Raw genomic sequence first — 15971 nt, forward strand, 5'->3', positions numbered from 1 at the left:
AGAAACAGGAAAGGACTCCACTTTTGGAATATTAATTGTTGGCTGTGGGAATTAGTGAGGTTTTACTGTATTTGAATGTGACACACAGTAGTTAACCAATTCTGTATCTTAGTTTCTTGCCAAATCAACAGAGCAATTTAGTACTTAATGGCCTGATCCTGCAAGTGCTTAAAGGGCCTGATGTTTAATACCTGGAGTGGCACTGCTGAAATCAAAAGGTTCAGTCTATGAACCAAGCACTATACTAACCTAATGTGTGCAACATTTAGTCCTTCTCATTTTGCTTTCCTCAGTCAACAGATTACCAAACATTTCTATTAATAACAAGTCAGCTTCTTTCATGAGAAAGACAAATCTGAATTTCTGAGCTCTAATATGTTACAATTGATGTGGTCACTTTGACAACCATTCTGCTTTCATTTTACCAAAATATTTTCATTTGCCATTTCCACTGATTCTTTTCTATGCATATGCCATTTCAATTAACATGCTTTTGTCTCCTAATTTTCTCTTCCATCAAGAAAGGAAGGTGAAAATACTTTTCAAATTACTTTCGTTTATTTGTTTTTTGAAAATATCCAAACAATTTTTCAAGAGTCCAGCATGTTGGAGACTAGCATCAGCAGGTGGAGGTGAAGCAGTGCCACAGCACAGACAGCAATCTGCAGTGAAGTTCTGAGCATCTCTTCTATTTTTTTTTTATTTTTTTTTCTGGTTAGCTCTTTCTTTTTCATATGTACATCTTTGTCTTAGTACAAATGACTGAAGGTGTTTTTCAAAGAAGTTCCCAGATCTCTCATCCACTGCTCTTGATTGCTTTTATATATATAACCTTGCAGTGTGCAGATAATGCCTGTGTGAGCAACTTTTTCAGGTAGGGGCGTATGTATTTTTCCAAGTCCCTCTATCTTATACAAAACCTTAAAATTTTCATCACTTCCTCTAAAGATAACAGTGAAATGAGCTTCTGTTTCCATTATAATTCATCAAGCATCATAAACTGTCTACAAGCCTATAAGCCCCAGTGAAAGTGGAATGGTTTTTGACCTCTTGGCTTGTTTATGATTTTTTTTTATTTATTTTTTTATTAGTGCATGGTGAGGCAACTGTGTATGGTGAGGCAACTGTGTAGAGCATAATTCTGCAGGATTAAGATGTCAACAAAACCATTTGCAGGACTTCTGTAGTAAGATTAATGAGGATTGAGTTGCAATCTGAAGAGTTAACTGTGTTTAGGAGGACTTTACTAGTTTCATCTGTATTATCTCCCAGAAGCAACATGCTGTATAAATTGAGGGATTAAGTCAAAAGCCTGTTTCACTCCACAGCAGCAGCTCCTTTGGTGGAATAGTACAGGGAGAGAATCTTAATTTTTTTCCCTTTCCTTAAAGCAATAGCCCGTAGGGTAACATGTTGGAACCTGGTGTCCCTCTTATCAATAGCAGGGAGAAGAAGATATGTTCTTGCCCTCAACTGATAGTCACATAACAGTTTTGAGCCCTTATATTGCTATTAATTTAAATTAGCTTGCCCTCAACTGATATTCATATAACACAATTTTGAACCCTTATATTGCTGTTAAATTCTCTTTATAATAAACCATAATTTAAAACTATAAAGATTTCATTCCCTTTAGTAGCATTGAGTCACCATTACTGGCATAATTCAAATGAGATTTGGAATACAAACATGGAATAAAAGCACATAAATACATATTATAGTCATCCTCCTGACTATTCAAATATTTCAAACATTTATTACTAAGCTAGTTCAGAAGTGCTTTTATTTTGAAAGTAACTCCCTGACCTATAAAGCTTTATATTTGAGTTTTGGTTGTATCAAAGCTAGCTCTGAGAGACGTAATTTGTTATGACCAGGTATCTTTTCATCTGAATTTCATGGTTGAACTTGTCTGACACAATCCAGCTATCGTCCACAATATCATTCCTCTGGATACAGAACTAGATCTGTGATTATTCATACTGCTAGAACTCAGCAGTTAATGCTGAGCAGGCCTCAAATGAAGACATGTATCTCGATGCTCAAAATGCACTCTATTCTGTAATTGTCGAAGTCTCATCTGTTAGGTACACACAAAGCCCTGCCAAAATTATGTCTTTACTATCTATGCTATATTTGGCATAGAAAAGTTACTCATATTATTTACCCCATCTATGCATATTTCTTTTATATTAGAAATAATACTTTTATTTTTCTATGCTTTATTTACAGACAGGTGAACAAATTCATGTCAGTTTGCCACTGTCTCAGCAAGTTTCTAATGAGAGCAGGCTCTCTATGTCTGAATCCGTTTCAGAGTTCTTTGATGCACAGGAAGTGCTTCTATCTGCCAGCTCGTCAGAAAACGAGGTAGGCTATGACAGCATGCTGCAGCTTTGCTGTTGGACAGATTTAGGTATTACTACAACTTGTGAATGATTTCTATTTTTCTTTTTAATAATGGAACTTACTTAGAATTAAAAGGTATCAGAGTGTGTAAGGTGTAGATAAATGAACTTGAGACTCCCTTGTGATGGGGTGCAGTTGTTGCCTGAAATGTAAAACTGAGTTGAAAGTTGTTTGTACCAGTAGCTTATGTTCAGTACATGTTCTTGCTAGACTATGCCAAGGATGACATAGACAGGAGCAATTATGTCTGACTATGCAGTCAACTAATTCAGATTTTAAAATACTCTTTTTTAAAAAAAGTCTTCTAGTCTACATCTAAGGTTATTCTCTGTGAACAGAGAAGTAAGCAAAAGCCTGAAAAATTCGCTCACTCAAGCTCAAAGTTGAAGCAGTCAAATACAGTTAAGGCTCCTGGATCGTGTTGCTGTCCACAGCTTTCCTGTGCTATCCTGAAGAAATTCTTCAATTAAAAAAATGTATTTATTTTTTGAAAATACCTTTTATAAAGCCACAGTAGTGCTGTGGTCTGCCATAACTCTTCTGTAAAAGTATATAAGAATGTGTCACAATATTTTCTCTTTGACAAGGATTGCTCATGTGCCATGAGTTGGTACAACCATAACCAGAATTGTTCATCTAAAGAATGGAATGTTTCCTTGTCTTACTGCTTTTCGCAGCGATACTTCTGTCAAATACGTGTTATCTCAATAGTCTGGAATTTTTATATCAGCGTGGAAGATTGGTGTGTCTGTATGGTATAAATAAAATGGAAACTTTACAAAATTGCTCCCAAATAACATAGGCCTTATAATAAATACTCTGTCATCAGTAAATACTGTAAAATATTTTGAAAGTAATATTTCTGGGGGAAAAAAATAAATATACATAGGATTTTTTTTTTTTAATAGTCTTAACACTGATGTAGTTCTTGTTTTGCAAAATGGTAGGTCAATGTTTATATATATTTTTTGCTTAAACACAAGGTGTGTTTTGTTGTTTAGCTCTTTATAAAGAGCACAAATCTGACTCTTTTCCACATCCCATCACCAGCACATTACATTTTCAATCTTTTGTTCATCTCTGATCTTGTTTAAAGTCACCCTTTTGTAAACTTGATGTCTGTATTTGGCTTCATAGTAAGGAATTCAGAAACAAGGAGAGCATAGCATTTCTTTTGTTACTTTTAGCACATTGGTAGTATGGTCTGATTGAAACCTCCAGTTGATTTAGTTAAAAGCTCTAATTGGGTAGAGATTATTTCTTTGAATATTTGTGTTTCGATTAACTATTTTTGTCTACTATGTCAGTGTCTTTTATATGTATTTGTCTTAATTCATATTTTCTTTATGTTTTAGGCTTCTGATGATGAATCTTATATCAGTGATGTGAGTGATAATATATCTGAGGATAACACCAGTGTTGCGGACAACATTTCTCGGCAAAGTATATGCTATGTTTGAAACTTTGGGAATGATATTGATTATGTTCATATACCAGATTTACTGCATGTCTGTACCAGACCAACTTAGCTGAAATCAATGAAGCTGGGCTTGCTTGTTCTGGCAGTGATTTGGTTCAATGGCGAAGTCCGTTTTTCTTAATCTGGTGCTTTCTTGTGATAACAGGGTTTTTTTCCCTTTGCAGTTCTTAATGGTGAGCTAACGGGAGGTGCTTTCAGGAATGGACGGAGAACTTGTCTTCCAGCTCCCAGCCCTGACACCAGTAACATCAATCTGTGGAATATTTTGAGAAATAACATTGGCAAAGATCTTTCCAAAGTATCCATGCCTGTTGAGCTAAATGAACCTCTGAATACCTTGCAACATCTTTGTGAAGAGCTGGAATACAGTGAACTCTTGGACAAAGCTGCTGAAACAGATGATCCTTACGAACGCATGGTAATAAATTTAGTGTAGCACTTCTTACGTCTGTATTAAAAAGGGAGCTGTTGAGTGGAAGTCTGTGTAGGAACCTCTCTTCCTCTTCCCCTTCACAGACAGCAGAACTCCTTGTTAGGTCAGGTGAATGCTGTGAACAATTACAGGTAGTAGGTTTGATCTGAATAAGGCTGAGGCTCTTTTCTTGACTTCAGACCAAGTCCTGCAATTCTGATTCATTGATGTGAAAACTGCTCTCACTCTCTGGAATTGTGTATGTAGACACTGGCAATTTTTAACCCTGCAGCATCCTTTCCTGGCTTTCAGTGATCAAGTCCAGCAGCCTCCAAGAGCTAATTGAGTTTGTGGTTGGTTTATTGTCAGTGGTCTATCTTATTATCAATAAGATGTCATCCTAAACAATTTCTAATAGAGAAGTTTCAAAACACCAAAACAAAGTTTGCCTGGGCAGCCTGACTTCAGCTCCCCTGTAAGTATGTCTTGGTTTTTTAACTGACTGTCCACAGCTTATGTTCAGATCTCAGGGTGTTTTGATCTGTCATTTCTTCTTTTCCTCAGAAGAAACAAGGAAAAGGCTGTTAGGGCAAGTTTGGCAGTGTTGTTAATGAACTACTGTCCTCTGGTATGGATTGGCAGCATTGTAGATAACTGGGAGAAGAGAGGTTGCCTGTGGCTGCCATCTCGCCACACACTCAGGTCCATGAACTACATGTGGCCTGCAGGAGAGTGTGGGGTCCTAAACACTGGTATTTTTATCTTGCTACTGGAGAAGTTGGACCAGTCTTGTGATAATTGAATTATTATCATCGCATGCTGTTTTCCTGTAAGATTCCTTATGTCTCTCACAAAAGGGAGATCCTGTAGGGACTGGGCAGGGTTGTAATGAATAAAGCAGACTGCTTGTAGGACTCTGCCTCCTTTGTTGAAAAGCTTGGAAGGTGCATATTGAAGGAGTCAGGAGAGTTAAGGAAGGAAAAGCCATGGTGCAACTGAAATCTTCCTTGGAAATGTGGGTTCATAGAATCATAGAATAGTTAGGGTTGGAAAGGACCTTAAGTCTCCTTCTCTGCTACAGATCTTTAGTGGAACACCTGGGATACAAGCCAAACTTGTAACAGGCAACTTAAAAATGCAAATTGCACAGAATTTGTAGCTGGCAGAAGTGCTGAATACCCAAAGCTTGGTAGCAATGCTGTGAATACGTACTTGCTTCATCACTGTTCTCTGAAAAATCCAGACTTTGCTATCTTAAATAAGCATCCAAAAGTAGTGGAAACTTTTTTTTTTCATTTCTCTACATAATCATGAGGATAGTAAAACCCCTCATTTCTCTGTTGTGTCTTATAGTTAAATTCATGAAAAAGGTTTTGGAAGACTAAAGGTTTTACTGTTGAAGAAAAGCCCATGAAAAGAGTGTTAATTCTGTTGATGCTGCATTTACAAATAATATGAAACGAATAGAGAGTAGAACACCCATTGTACAGTGGGAAGAAAACAAAGCTTGTAAAAACTCACGAGTGTTACATCTTTGGTAACATGAGGAGAGGGGGACCTGGTTAAGATTCTGCCCACTGTTAGCAGATTATCTGTAGCTGAGTGATTTTTATTCCTGTATTGCTTTTCTGAAGCTTTGTTGGGACTTGTGAATGCCTGTTGTGGTTTGTTTTTTGTATTTTTTTTTTTAAGCTCTGCTAAAGGGAGCTGCAGTCTAAATTACAGTGGCATGTCACTTATCTTGTTATTCCCAGCTAGGCTGGGTTTAGATATTACTAAATTTTGATTTTACATGTAGACAAGGGACTGATAAGGCTGCTCATCCATGGATGATCCTGAGATAACTCTGCATTAAGGACATTCTAAGTGAGAGTTGATTATGTTTGGCACTAAATAAAGTAGTTCCTACAAGAGAATGGTATGTGATCTTGTCATTAGAAGTTATCATATAGTACTTATTCATGGAGAGCATAGACTAGAGCTGGGCTTGTGTTTTAGGTCATTATCGATAAGCCTGGTCAAAGGTAGAAAAACAGTATCTTGTGCAGATTGTTATTTTAAGGGACTGTTGAAAGAGGCTGGCTGAGGCCATGAAGAAAAGCAAATTATATTAACAAAAGAAATGCACTTTATACTAGTTCTGGCTGGGAGGTATGGCTTCACTCTCAGGCATGCTTAATTAATCCAGATTTCACTCTGAGTGGAGTGAGTTGTGTCATACCACATAGTGGTGGCATATACACAAGAATCTCTGCCTATTTTTGTGTTCTTTTCTGTATTTTCACAGGTTCTCATAGCTGCTTTTGCAGCATCAGGCTATGCCTCTACATACTTCAGAGCAGGAAGCAAGCCATTTAACCCAGTGCTTGGTGAAACTTATGAATGTATTAGAGAAGACAAAGGATTTCGATTTTTCTCAGAGCAGGTAAAGCTTGTTTTTAGATAGGCACTCATGTCTAGATTTAGATTTTGGTTTCTTTTTTTTATTTTTATGGAGTAACCTTATTTTTTTCTTTCTAGTTAGAATGGTTTGTTTTCTTGGTAGTAAAGAAAGTTTTTTATTATGACAGAAATTTGTTAAATACTAGGCAGTATAGATTTTTATAGGAATCACAAGGAAGTGTTTTAAGTTCATAGTCAAGTACAAGCTCAAGTTGCATCTGTTTTCATAGCAACATAGCCTAAGAAATGGTGTGGGATATTTAGTATTTTCATATTGCAGTTCAATTGTATTGTCTTAAAAATGAAAATTAATTGTTTTTAACTGAGCCTAACTGTTTTCCAGGTTAGCCACCATCCTCCCATTTCAGCCTGTCACTGTGAATCGAAGAACTTTGTGTTTTGGCAAGGTATAATTTTAATTCAAAAGCATAAACTCCTTTTTTATTAGCAGATAAAAGCTTTATCTGTACAAGCTGAGTTTTGCATTTGGAACTTAAAATTTCTACACTTGTTATTTTTGTAGTGACATTTCAAACTGATGCTGGGAATTATTTCACTTCCAATTCTCAATTTTAAGAGTGAGCAGACGTGTTACAACTTCCGTTGTTGCTTGCAGTCTGTTTATACTTCTCCATTTAAAAGCTTTTTTACCAAGAAAATTACTGTTTTTTACAAACACAAGCAGTTCCTTTTACGCGGTTGAACAAGCAACTCTTTCTTTCCTTGTATCTACTGGCATATGTCTCTAATTTGAATAGAATGTTTTCATTAGAGATTTGACAATAATGTAACACAGCCGTGACTTCTAGAAGAAAATCAAACTTCTCTTTAGTTTTTCTAACCTAATGTCATTTTCTACTTTTTTTTTTTTTTGTTCCTTCTGTGTTTTCATGGCAGTCTCATACTGTCCTGTTTTAAACTGGGTGGTCTAGCATAGATCTCTCATGTGCCACGCAGATCACTGCAAGGGGGAGACTTTGATCTTTTCAGTTTTTGTAAGTCTTTCTTTCACACTTGTAAATTACATTCAGATATCAGGTGGAAAAACAAATTCTGGGGGAAATCAATGGAAATTCTGCCAGTTGGAACCTTGAATGTGACTCTTCCAAAGTAAGCAACTGTCCCATTTCCTTTTGATTTCAATCTTTGCTGCCTTGTGAATGGATTGGGGGAAGTGTATGCAGACATCAGTGAATTATACTGGTGAGAGTTAGTGGCTAGCTCACGTTTCTTCTTAGTGTGCATATGGGGATACACAAGTGTTTTTGAGCTGAAAGATCCATTTGGGTTTTTGGAGGAAAAATACACAAACTCTTTCAAAAGCAATAGAAGGGGGGATGGAAATGTTTTAGGAGAGACAACCCAAGTTTTACAAGCACAGTAATGATCAACTGTACAGAACAAGCCTGCAATGTAGGACTGTCAGCAGCTGCTGTTGCCCTTACTAGGGCTCTCAATACTGAGAAATGTTCCCTCAGAACAACCAGTAGTAACAATGTAAGGTCATTTTTCAAAACGCAGATAAGCCCAAACATATTCTTCAGATGTTGACAGAGTAGTTAGAAGAAGTTTCACCACCAATACGACAAGTTGCAAGTTGTAAATCGTGGGTGTATGCAAGGAGAGGATATTTTAAATGCGTCTTCTGTTTTTGCAGTACTATTCCTGCTCCTGTATGTAGCAGCCAGCCTTTCTTTCTGCCTCTAACAATATGGAATCACTCCACTTCAACTCTTTACTGATCTCATGAAATTGAAGTAAATGCACTCAGGAGCATTGTTGTCCTGTCTTCATGCTTGCCCCTCAGCTCTGAAAGAGGATGTACTTTGCACAGTTCCCTCATTTTATTCCCTTGTTTGACAAGAGAGATGCTCTGACTCTGTAGTTGTTACAGAGGAATGCTTCAGTGTAGCCTTATGTTGATCTTTGGACACTGTCCTGCCCCTAAAGGAATTATGGCCAAAGCACTTAATGCTCTGAGCACAGTGAATATGCCATGCAGGGGTTCAAAGGTTCATAATGTCTTGATTTGTGGTTCATATCTTTATGATGTGTGCAGCATTCTGTAGTTCTCTGCACTATAGCTTAAGTGACCTCTATGGAGGATTAGTAAAGTACAGAGAATCAGTGCTCTATTAAAGTAAGCTATTGTTTCAAAAGTTTTTGATGAACATGGTTTTGTATTTATGATAATGGAGTTATGTTTTACTTTTTTTGTGTGTCCATAATGATTATGATTAATGTATGTTACCAACTACTTGTTAATCTGTTCCTAGGTATGGAGACTACTATGTCTGGAACAAAGTCACTACTTGCATACATAATATTCTTAGTGGAAGGAGGTGGATAGAACACTATGGAGAGATAACTATCAGAAACACAAAAAGCAGTGTTTGTATTTGTAAACTCACATTTGTCAAGGTAACATATGTATTCTAATACATATCATATATTTATAAAACTACATAGTTTAAGCATTTATCGAGTTGTTTCTTCAGTATTCCTGAAATTCACATTCCACACTTTGTCTTACCAACATTTGTAAATATGTAAATTGCAAATGGGAGTGTTATGTCAAGCAGTATTACTCTATTCCATTGAACATTTGATACCAGTGTGTTGCATTGCTGTATAGCTGTGTGCTATACTGTTGATGGGTTTAGGTTAAAAATCAAATGTCAAAATTTCTTTTCTGTTACCGCAGTGAAATGCAAAGTCACTGTAGACTTCTGTGCCATTTTAATTCTGCCTTTACTAGAATTTGGAAGTCAATATTTTATGTCTTTAGATTAAATAATGCTGCTTTGGTTCACAGTATTTTAAGACCTAGGCAACGACCATATATAAAGACAGATCACTATATAGCTATATCACTATCAATTATTCTTCCTAAAAATAAGTTTGTTTTCATATTGCAACAAAATACATCAATACCATTGCAGTTATGGTGCGTTACCATTCATGTCTTGATGGATATTCTGAAAACGGGCAACTGGCTCAGTAGGTGAAGGTGTAAGGAATAATTGTGTCTAAGAAAAGTGAAACAAAAGAGAAACAGAAGGCAACAAATAACAAGTAATACTAGCTGGGCATGTTCCCTGCTTCACCAAGTAGTGTGCAGCATCAATCAAAGGATTCCTTTACGTGTACAGGTATATTCAGTATTTCTCCATATAGAAAGAAGAGTTAGCTGGCTCTGATCTTGCAACTTTCAAAGTATCATTTTTGCTGAGTTGTGTTGGGATTTGATAATGAACAACAATATAGTCCCCAAGTTATATCAAATCTGTATTTCAAATTATTCAGATCACTAGATTAGTTCATATTCAGATCATCGGAATTTTGAGTTCTGATATTCTTGGTTCCAGGTGAGCTGTTCCAATACAAAATTTGGACAGTAGGTGCGACACAATTAAGATTTGTGCAGTGTCTGTATTGGTACAATCGGTAATGCAAAAACCAGTGTTAACTAGTAATTTCTTCTTAAATTTGCAGGTGAACTACTGGAATTCAAATGTAAATGAAGTCCAGGGTGTTGTGATAGATCAAGAGGGGAAGGTGGTTCATCGCCTTTTTGGAAAGTGGCACGAAGGCCTTTATTGTGGGGTAGCACCTTCAGCCAAATGCATATGGAGGCCAGGTAATCTTGTAATAACTCTGGCAGTCACTGTAATGTAACCCTAAACTGTGTAAAGCTGGTTTAGCCATCATTTTAAATACACAAAATACTACTGGAGAAATTAAATTTCTGGTTAGATAAGTAAGTGTCCTGGGTTCAGCTCTGGCAGTTATTTTTCTACTTCCTAGAGCCTGGTGCAGTGCTGTGTTTTGGCTTTAGTTTGGGAACAATATCGGTAAACACACCAATGTTCTAGCTGTTGCTAAGTAATGCTTACCCTGATCAAGGACTTTTCAGTCTCTCATGCTCTGCCAGTGAGGAGGGGCGCAAGAAGCAGGGAGGAAGCAGAGACAGGACTCCTGACCCAAGCTAGCCAAAGGGCTATTCCATGCCACAGCACATCATGCCCAGTGTATAAACTGGGGGGAGCCACCCAGAAGGCCCAGATCACTGCTCGGGTCAGGCTGGGTATTGGTTGGCAGGTGGTGAGCAACTGTATTGTGCATCACTTGTGTTTATTGGTTTTGGTTTCTATTTTTCCCCTTCTAGTTTTATATTCTCTCCCCTTGTTACTTCTCTGATAATTGCTAATATTAGTTTTGTATTATACTTTAGTTATTGGACTGTTCTTATCTCAATCTAGGGGGTTTACCTTTCGATTCTCCTACCCATCCTGTCCAGAGCAGGGGGGAAAAGGTGGGGAGTGAGCGAGCAGCTGTGTGGTTCTGAGTTACTGGCTCGGCTTAAACCATGACAATAAGAATGTGCATGAGTTTAGAGTAATGGTAAAATTAAATGCTCTTAGAGGGAATAATCTTCGACATCTCAATCAGACTCCTGGTCAAATATTGGGGAGTCTTGGGGTCAACATAAGTATAAAATTAAGAAAAGAACTGTATGTTTGGGCCTGCCTGCCTTCTCACAGAGAGCAGTGTAGTTTATTTGGATTCAATAAATAGGAGGTGCCAGTTTATTAAGTTTGTTATCTTTATGGTTTATTAGCCTAAAGGATAGATTTTCAAAGATGGTGAGCTCCTGTGATTTCAGAAGCTGGTTTCAGCTTCCCTGCTGCTTGCTTAGAGGCACTGAGGTTGAATTAGTCATCCTTTGCACCTATAACGTTTTGCATACTTTCAGGATTATTCAGGCATTGTCATTATGTCATTTTGAACCTTACTCTGTATTGATAGTATTTTAAACTCTACTTTGCACCCTACTCTCTGCAATGTCTTCTCTGACTGCTGTTGGTGCTGAAGGTTTTGAACAGTGCTGAAGCAGTCTGTGAGTGAGCCTTATGATCAAAATTAACCCTAAGATTAGTTAAGGTTGGCTTTTATACAGACATTTGGTAAGCCCACTTTCCAGGGAACAGGAAACTATGTTTAACTTGAAAATCTTAAAACCAGTAATTTTTTATTTAAAAAGGAAGGAAGATCATAAAAGTTTTGAATCTACTAGTGTGAAATTACCACCTCTGCAGGAAAATCACTTGAAAATAATATTTAGTGAAATTTTTTCCGCCTAGTAAATAGCTGTTTATGCTATTAAATTGTATGTAAGTGTAAAATATATTAATATTTTTGCTGTTACAATTTAATAAATAGATGAATCTCTTGCATATTTAGAATAATAGTTTAAAAAGCTTTTTTCTTTCTCATACTTACTTATGCAGGCTCCATGCCAACCAATTATGAACGTTATTATGGCTTCACGAGATTTGCTATTGAGCTCAATGAATTAGATCCTTTGCTGAAAGATCTTCTTCCTGTGACAGATGCACGATTCAGGCCAGATCAAAGGTAAGCATGCTCATTTATACACCTAATATTTGGTGGTTTTAATGCTGGGTTTGGCTGAGTATTGAATTTTGTCTATGTCTTCACTGGAGTCTGAACTAAGATTTGGAGGACTCTGCTAGAAAAGCAGGTATTCAGTATTGCAATTCAATTTCTGCTTTACCCAATTGAGTAAGAGTGGAAAGCATCCTGTTGGTACAGTAATTCTGTAGGACAATCTTTGAGCAGAGGTAGGATTCCTCATAACAAGCTGCAAAGAGAGACTCTGAAATGTCATGTCCTCCTGCTATGAATGGAAGCAACATTAGTTTCCTCCTCATTCTCAGTTCATAGTACCTCAATGTTTGTGATATGCTGAAATTACTAAAGAAAGTGTATACCTTAGGCTATAGATCAGATACATGTAACTGGGGAGTCACATCTCAGTTATGCTTATTTTATGAGATTATGAGATTATGACTACATCTGAAAGTGTGTACAACACAAACAACAGGCGCAGCTTCCACTTGTCTTTTGTGATGATTGTTGCTAGAAAATCCTTTTCTAGACACTGTATAATTGCTACAGGACCTGTTATTATTCATACAGGCTTCTGGAGGAAGGAAATATAGAAGCAGCAGCATCTGAGAAACAGAGAATAGAGGAACTCCAGAGAGGTCGGAGGCGGTACATGGAAGAAAACAACATTGAATATAGACCCAAATTTTTTAAGTGAGTCTATTAATTTCAGCAGCAAGTCTCTGTTTTCTATAGTATGCTGTACCAAGTACTGCAAGAATTACCACCAGTGTAGTTTATTAATTGTGAAAGCCTGGAAAATGGCAATTTTAAGAAAAATTAACAGATATCTGATTTCTGCTTGAAACAATTTTTACATATTTTGAAGCTTCGTAATAGAAAGTTTATTTTCTCACAATGGGTAATAGCTATGCAAACCTGCTGCACCCTTTGGCCAATGTTTTTTAACTTTTAAGTGGAACAGAAGTACAATATTAGGATCTAAGATTTAACTATGTTATTGGTTTAAGTCATTGCATAAAAAAAGTAAGAAATAGTGACCTGAACAGCAACAACATACATATATTTATGCATCTGTGAAATGTACGTATAAATGTATGTATATATACACATAAATTACAGTGTATTTATTTTTGAGTGGGCATTGGTGGTGGTTTGGTTTTTGTTTTTAATTAAGCATTTTTCTGAAACAAGGGATAGTCACACCAAATTGCTCGGTGTTTAGCATGGGGAATCGGAAGGGAAAAGATTGGACATGCTTGATGCAGGTTTGTAGTAGAAGATGAGGAAAATACAGAGGAGACAAATAGCATAAAATGTAAAAGGCTTGCGTTCTGCAGGCTAGACCTCTTGGCTGATCCCCTGCACATAGCCAGAATCTGTAATGGCCAAAGAGGTTTTATGTGGCTCTAAGACCTGCTCATGCAGATCAGTCAACAGATTTGCAGTTTTGGCTGTCTTCTAAACATTCCACTTTTGACACAGACAGAGAGGTTGATTTTTATTCTTAAATCCCTGACTGTTCTTGTGTCCTTTAGAAATATGAAATCAGATTTAGTGTTGGGTCAGGTCAGAGGGGTATGGAATTGGATTTCATATTGCATAAAGCAGAGATCTATGGTCAGAACTGTTTCTCTCTTTTTTTTTTTCCTTTCTACAGAAAAGTCATTGACGCTAATCAAAGAGAAGCCTGGGTTACCAATGATACCTACTGGGAACTGCGAAAGGATCCTGGCTTTAGTAAAGTAGAAATTCCCGTACTCTGGTAAACTGAGAATGTAGATCTAGTAAACATATCACTCTGAAGAAAAAGATAACTATGCACAATATGTTTCTAATAGCTAAGCGTGGTTTGTGGGTCTGCGGAAAAACGTATCATTCACATTTATATTCATCTTTATAACGGACTTCTGAAAGTGCATTAGACCAGGCCCCTGACCACTTCTGGATCTTTTTAATTTTGCAGCAGCCATTAAAAAAAAAAGAAAAAAAACCAAACAAACCAAACAGAAACTTTTTAAAGTTTCATACATTGAAAATTCAGAACAAAAGAAGCAGATGAGTTATCCAAAGTCACTCGGAAGAGGTGGTAAATGCAAAACTGCAACCGGTGCTTTAAACAGACATTAAGAGTAATGTAATTTAAATTTAAAAAAACGAAAAGGAAGAAAAAGAGAAAAAAAATCCATTTTGTTTCAACTATTTTTGTTAAAAACTTTTGGGTCACAGCACTGTCATTTCTGGCTTCAGGTTAGTCCTTTGGTGTGATGTGCTTGGACTGGCCTTTGTCAAAAAGATATGCTTTTCCAGAAGCTGTTCCCATTCATATGCCATTGTTCATGCCTTAAACAAAATACGAAGATGTACAGTAAGTAATTTTAAAATATGTATGCTTAGGCTTGTGTGAAGGGCAGATTTTTAAAGCACTAGAATTTTATCATGATACAAATATTGGAGAACCTGCATTATTTAAAATCAAAAGACAACCAAACATCTAAATGTATTTCAGAGGAATGAGATCTACTGTACATGCTTTAGCTTTGGGAAGCTGACTGTATACTCAGACTGAAAAAAACCTGCAAACTGCTTGAATTTGGGGCAGTTTTGAAAAATACATATGAATTGCTGGTCAGAAAGTTCATATTCTTAATGACTGACACTGAGATGCAATCATCACTTTTACCACTGGCTGGACATAGTCTGACAGTTAATCTCATTTCCCCATAACCGTTTATACAATTAGAATTCCCTGAAGCTTTGCAACAGTGTTAAAAGCACAGGAAGATTTCATGGGAAGGATTCTGGCTTCTCTCCAGAAGCGGGATAGTACTGTCAATGCAACTGTTTTCTGCCACACATACTACTTACCGGCTCAGATTTGTCCCCATCCACTTTTCTTATCTAAATTTATATTTGAGAGTATGGAAGAGGCTCCCATGCACTGTAGCTAACAACTACTATTTGTGTTGCCAAAATAGCTTTTGTGCAAAATTATATTTTACAGTTTTTTGTAAAGTGATTCTATATTTTTTCATTAGGAACCAAGTCTCTTACGTGTTGCTAAGCCTCAGTGAATATATGTGGGAGAAGGCTTGGCACTTTCTATTGGAAAATCTCTGAAACATTAAACAGTAGGAGGGCGGATTTTAATAAAAAGAAACAAAGTAATTTTATTAGGTAAAAACTGCATTCCATATGGTATGATCTAGTCTTCCATTTATGCATGTATTATACATCCAGGCACTGATGGTAGGTTAGATTTCATGCATATACACTGTTTCTTTCTGTACATACACGGCATACATAGTGCACTTGAATTTTTCTATTGAAGATTGATTCCAGTACCGAGACCTAAAAAAAATCATTAGATAAGTATGTGATCCTGCCAGCACTGCGTAATTTCTTTCTCAATAGATTACCACATATAACCAGCTCTCTGCCTGCTTCTGTTTTTTTGCAGAGTCAGGTCTGTACAGAACTGAGATTACTTTGGTTGTTTAATACGCATTTAGTGCTTCCCCTTGTTTGTATGGCAAAACCACTGGCAGAGCAACTAGCTACAAAAGAATTCCAATTTCTTCACGTATTTCTGTTATTAGGAAGAACTATGAAAACCTAAAGAAAATACAAAGCAGACGTTTTAAAGAATTGTGAATGCTCATGTATCGCTTATGATATTTGTTATAAAAAATCTGTGTGCATATTAAACAGGATTTCTTCCAAAGAAAATTTTGGGTCATTCAAAGAACAATATCTTTTGTTTTCGTAGTTGAAACTAGTCTGATTCCCGCCTCC

At 36.7% G+C, this 15971-nt stretch overlaps 1 protein-coding gene across 1 annotated transcript in view; it reads left to right on the plus strand.

The window, feature by feature from the left end:
• Positions 1-13982, plus strand: part of OSBPL6 (oxysterol binding protein-like 6) — a gene marked incomplete at its 5' end in the record, with an annotated part of 33125 nt that extends 19143 nt beyond the window's left edge. Inside the window, 11 exons of the mRNA XM_010017089.1 lie at positions 2233-2370; positions 3765-3852; positions 4054-4307; positions 6589-6726; positions 7087-7150; positions 7775-7853; positions 9020-9164; positions 10239-10383; positions 12035-12161; positions 12747-12869; positions 13837-13982. Coding sequence (XP_010015391.1) covers positions 2233-2370; positions 3765-3852; positions 4054-4307; positions 6589-6726; positions 7087-7150; positions 7775-7853; positions 9020-9164; positions 10239-10383; positions 12035-12161; positions 12747-12869; positions 13837-13945 — 1410 coding nt within the window. The remainder of the gene's footprint in view (positions 1-2232; positions 2371-3764; positions 3853-4053; positions 4308-6588; positions 6727-7086; positions 7151-7774; positions 7854-9019; positions 9165-10238; positions 10384-12034; positions 12162-12746; positions 12870-13836) is intronic.
• Positions 13983-15971: the final 1989 nt, after the last annotated feature.

The sequence above is a fragment of the Nestor notabilis genome, unplaced genomic scaffold (genome assembly GCF_000696875.1).
Source record: "Nestor notabilis isolate BGI_N333 unplaced genomic scaffold, ASM69687v1 scaffold33996, whole genome shotgun sequence".
NCBI classification, from domain to species: domain Eukaryota; kingdom Metazoa; phylum Chordata; class Aves; order Psittaciformes; family Psittacidae; genus Nestor; species Nestor notabilis.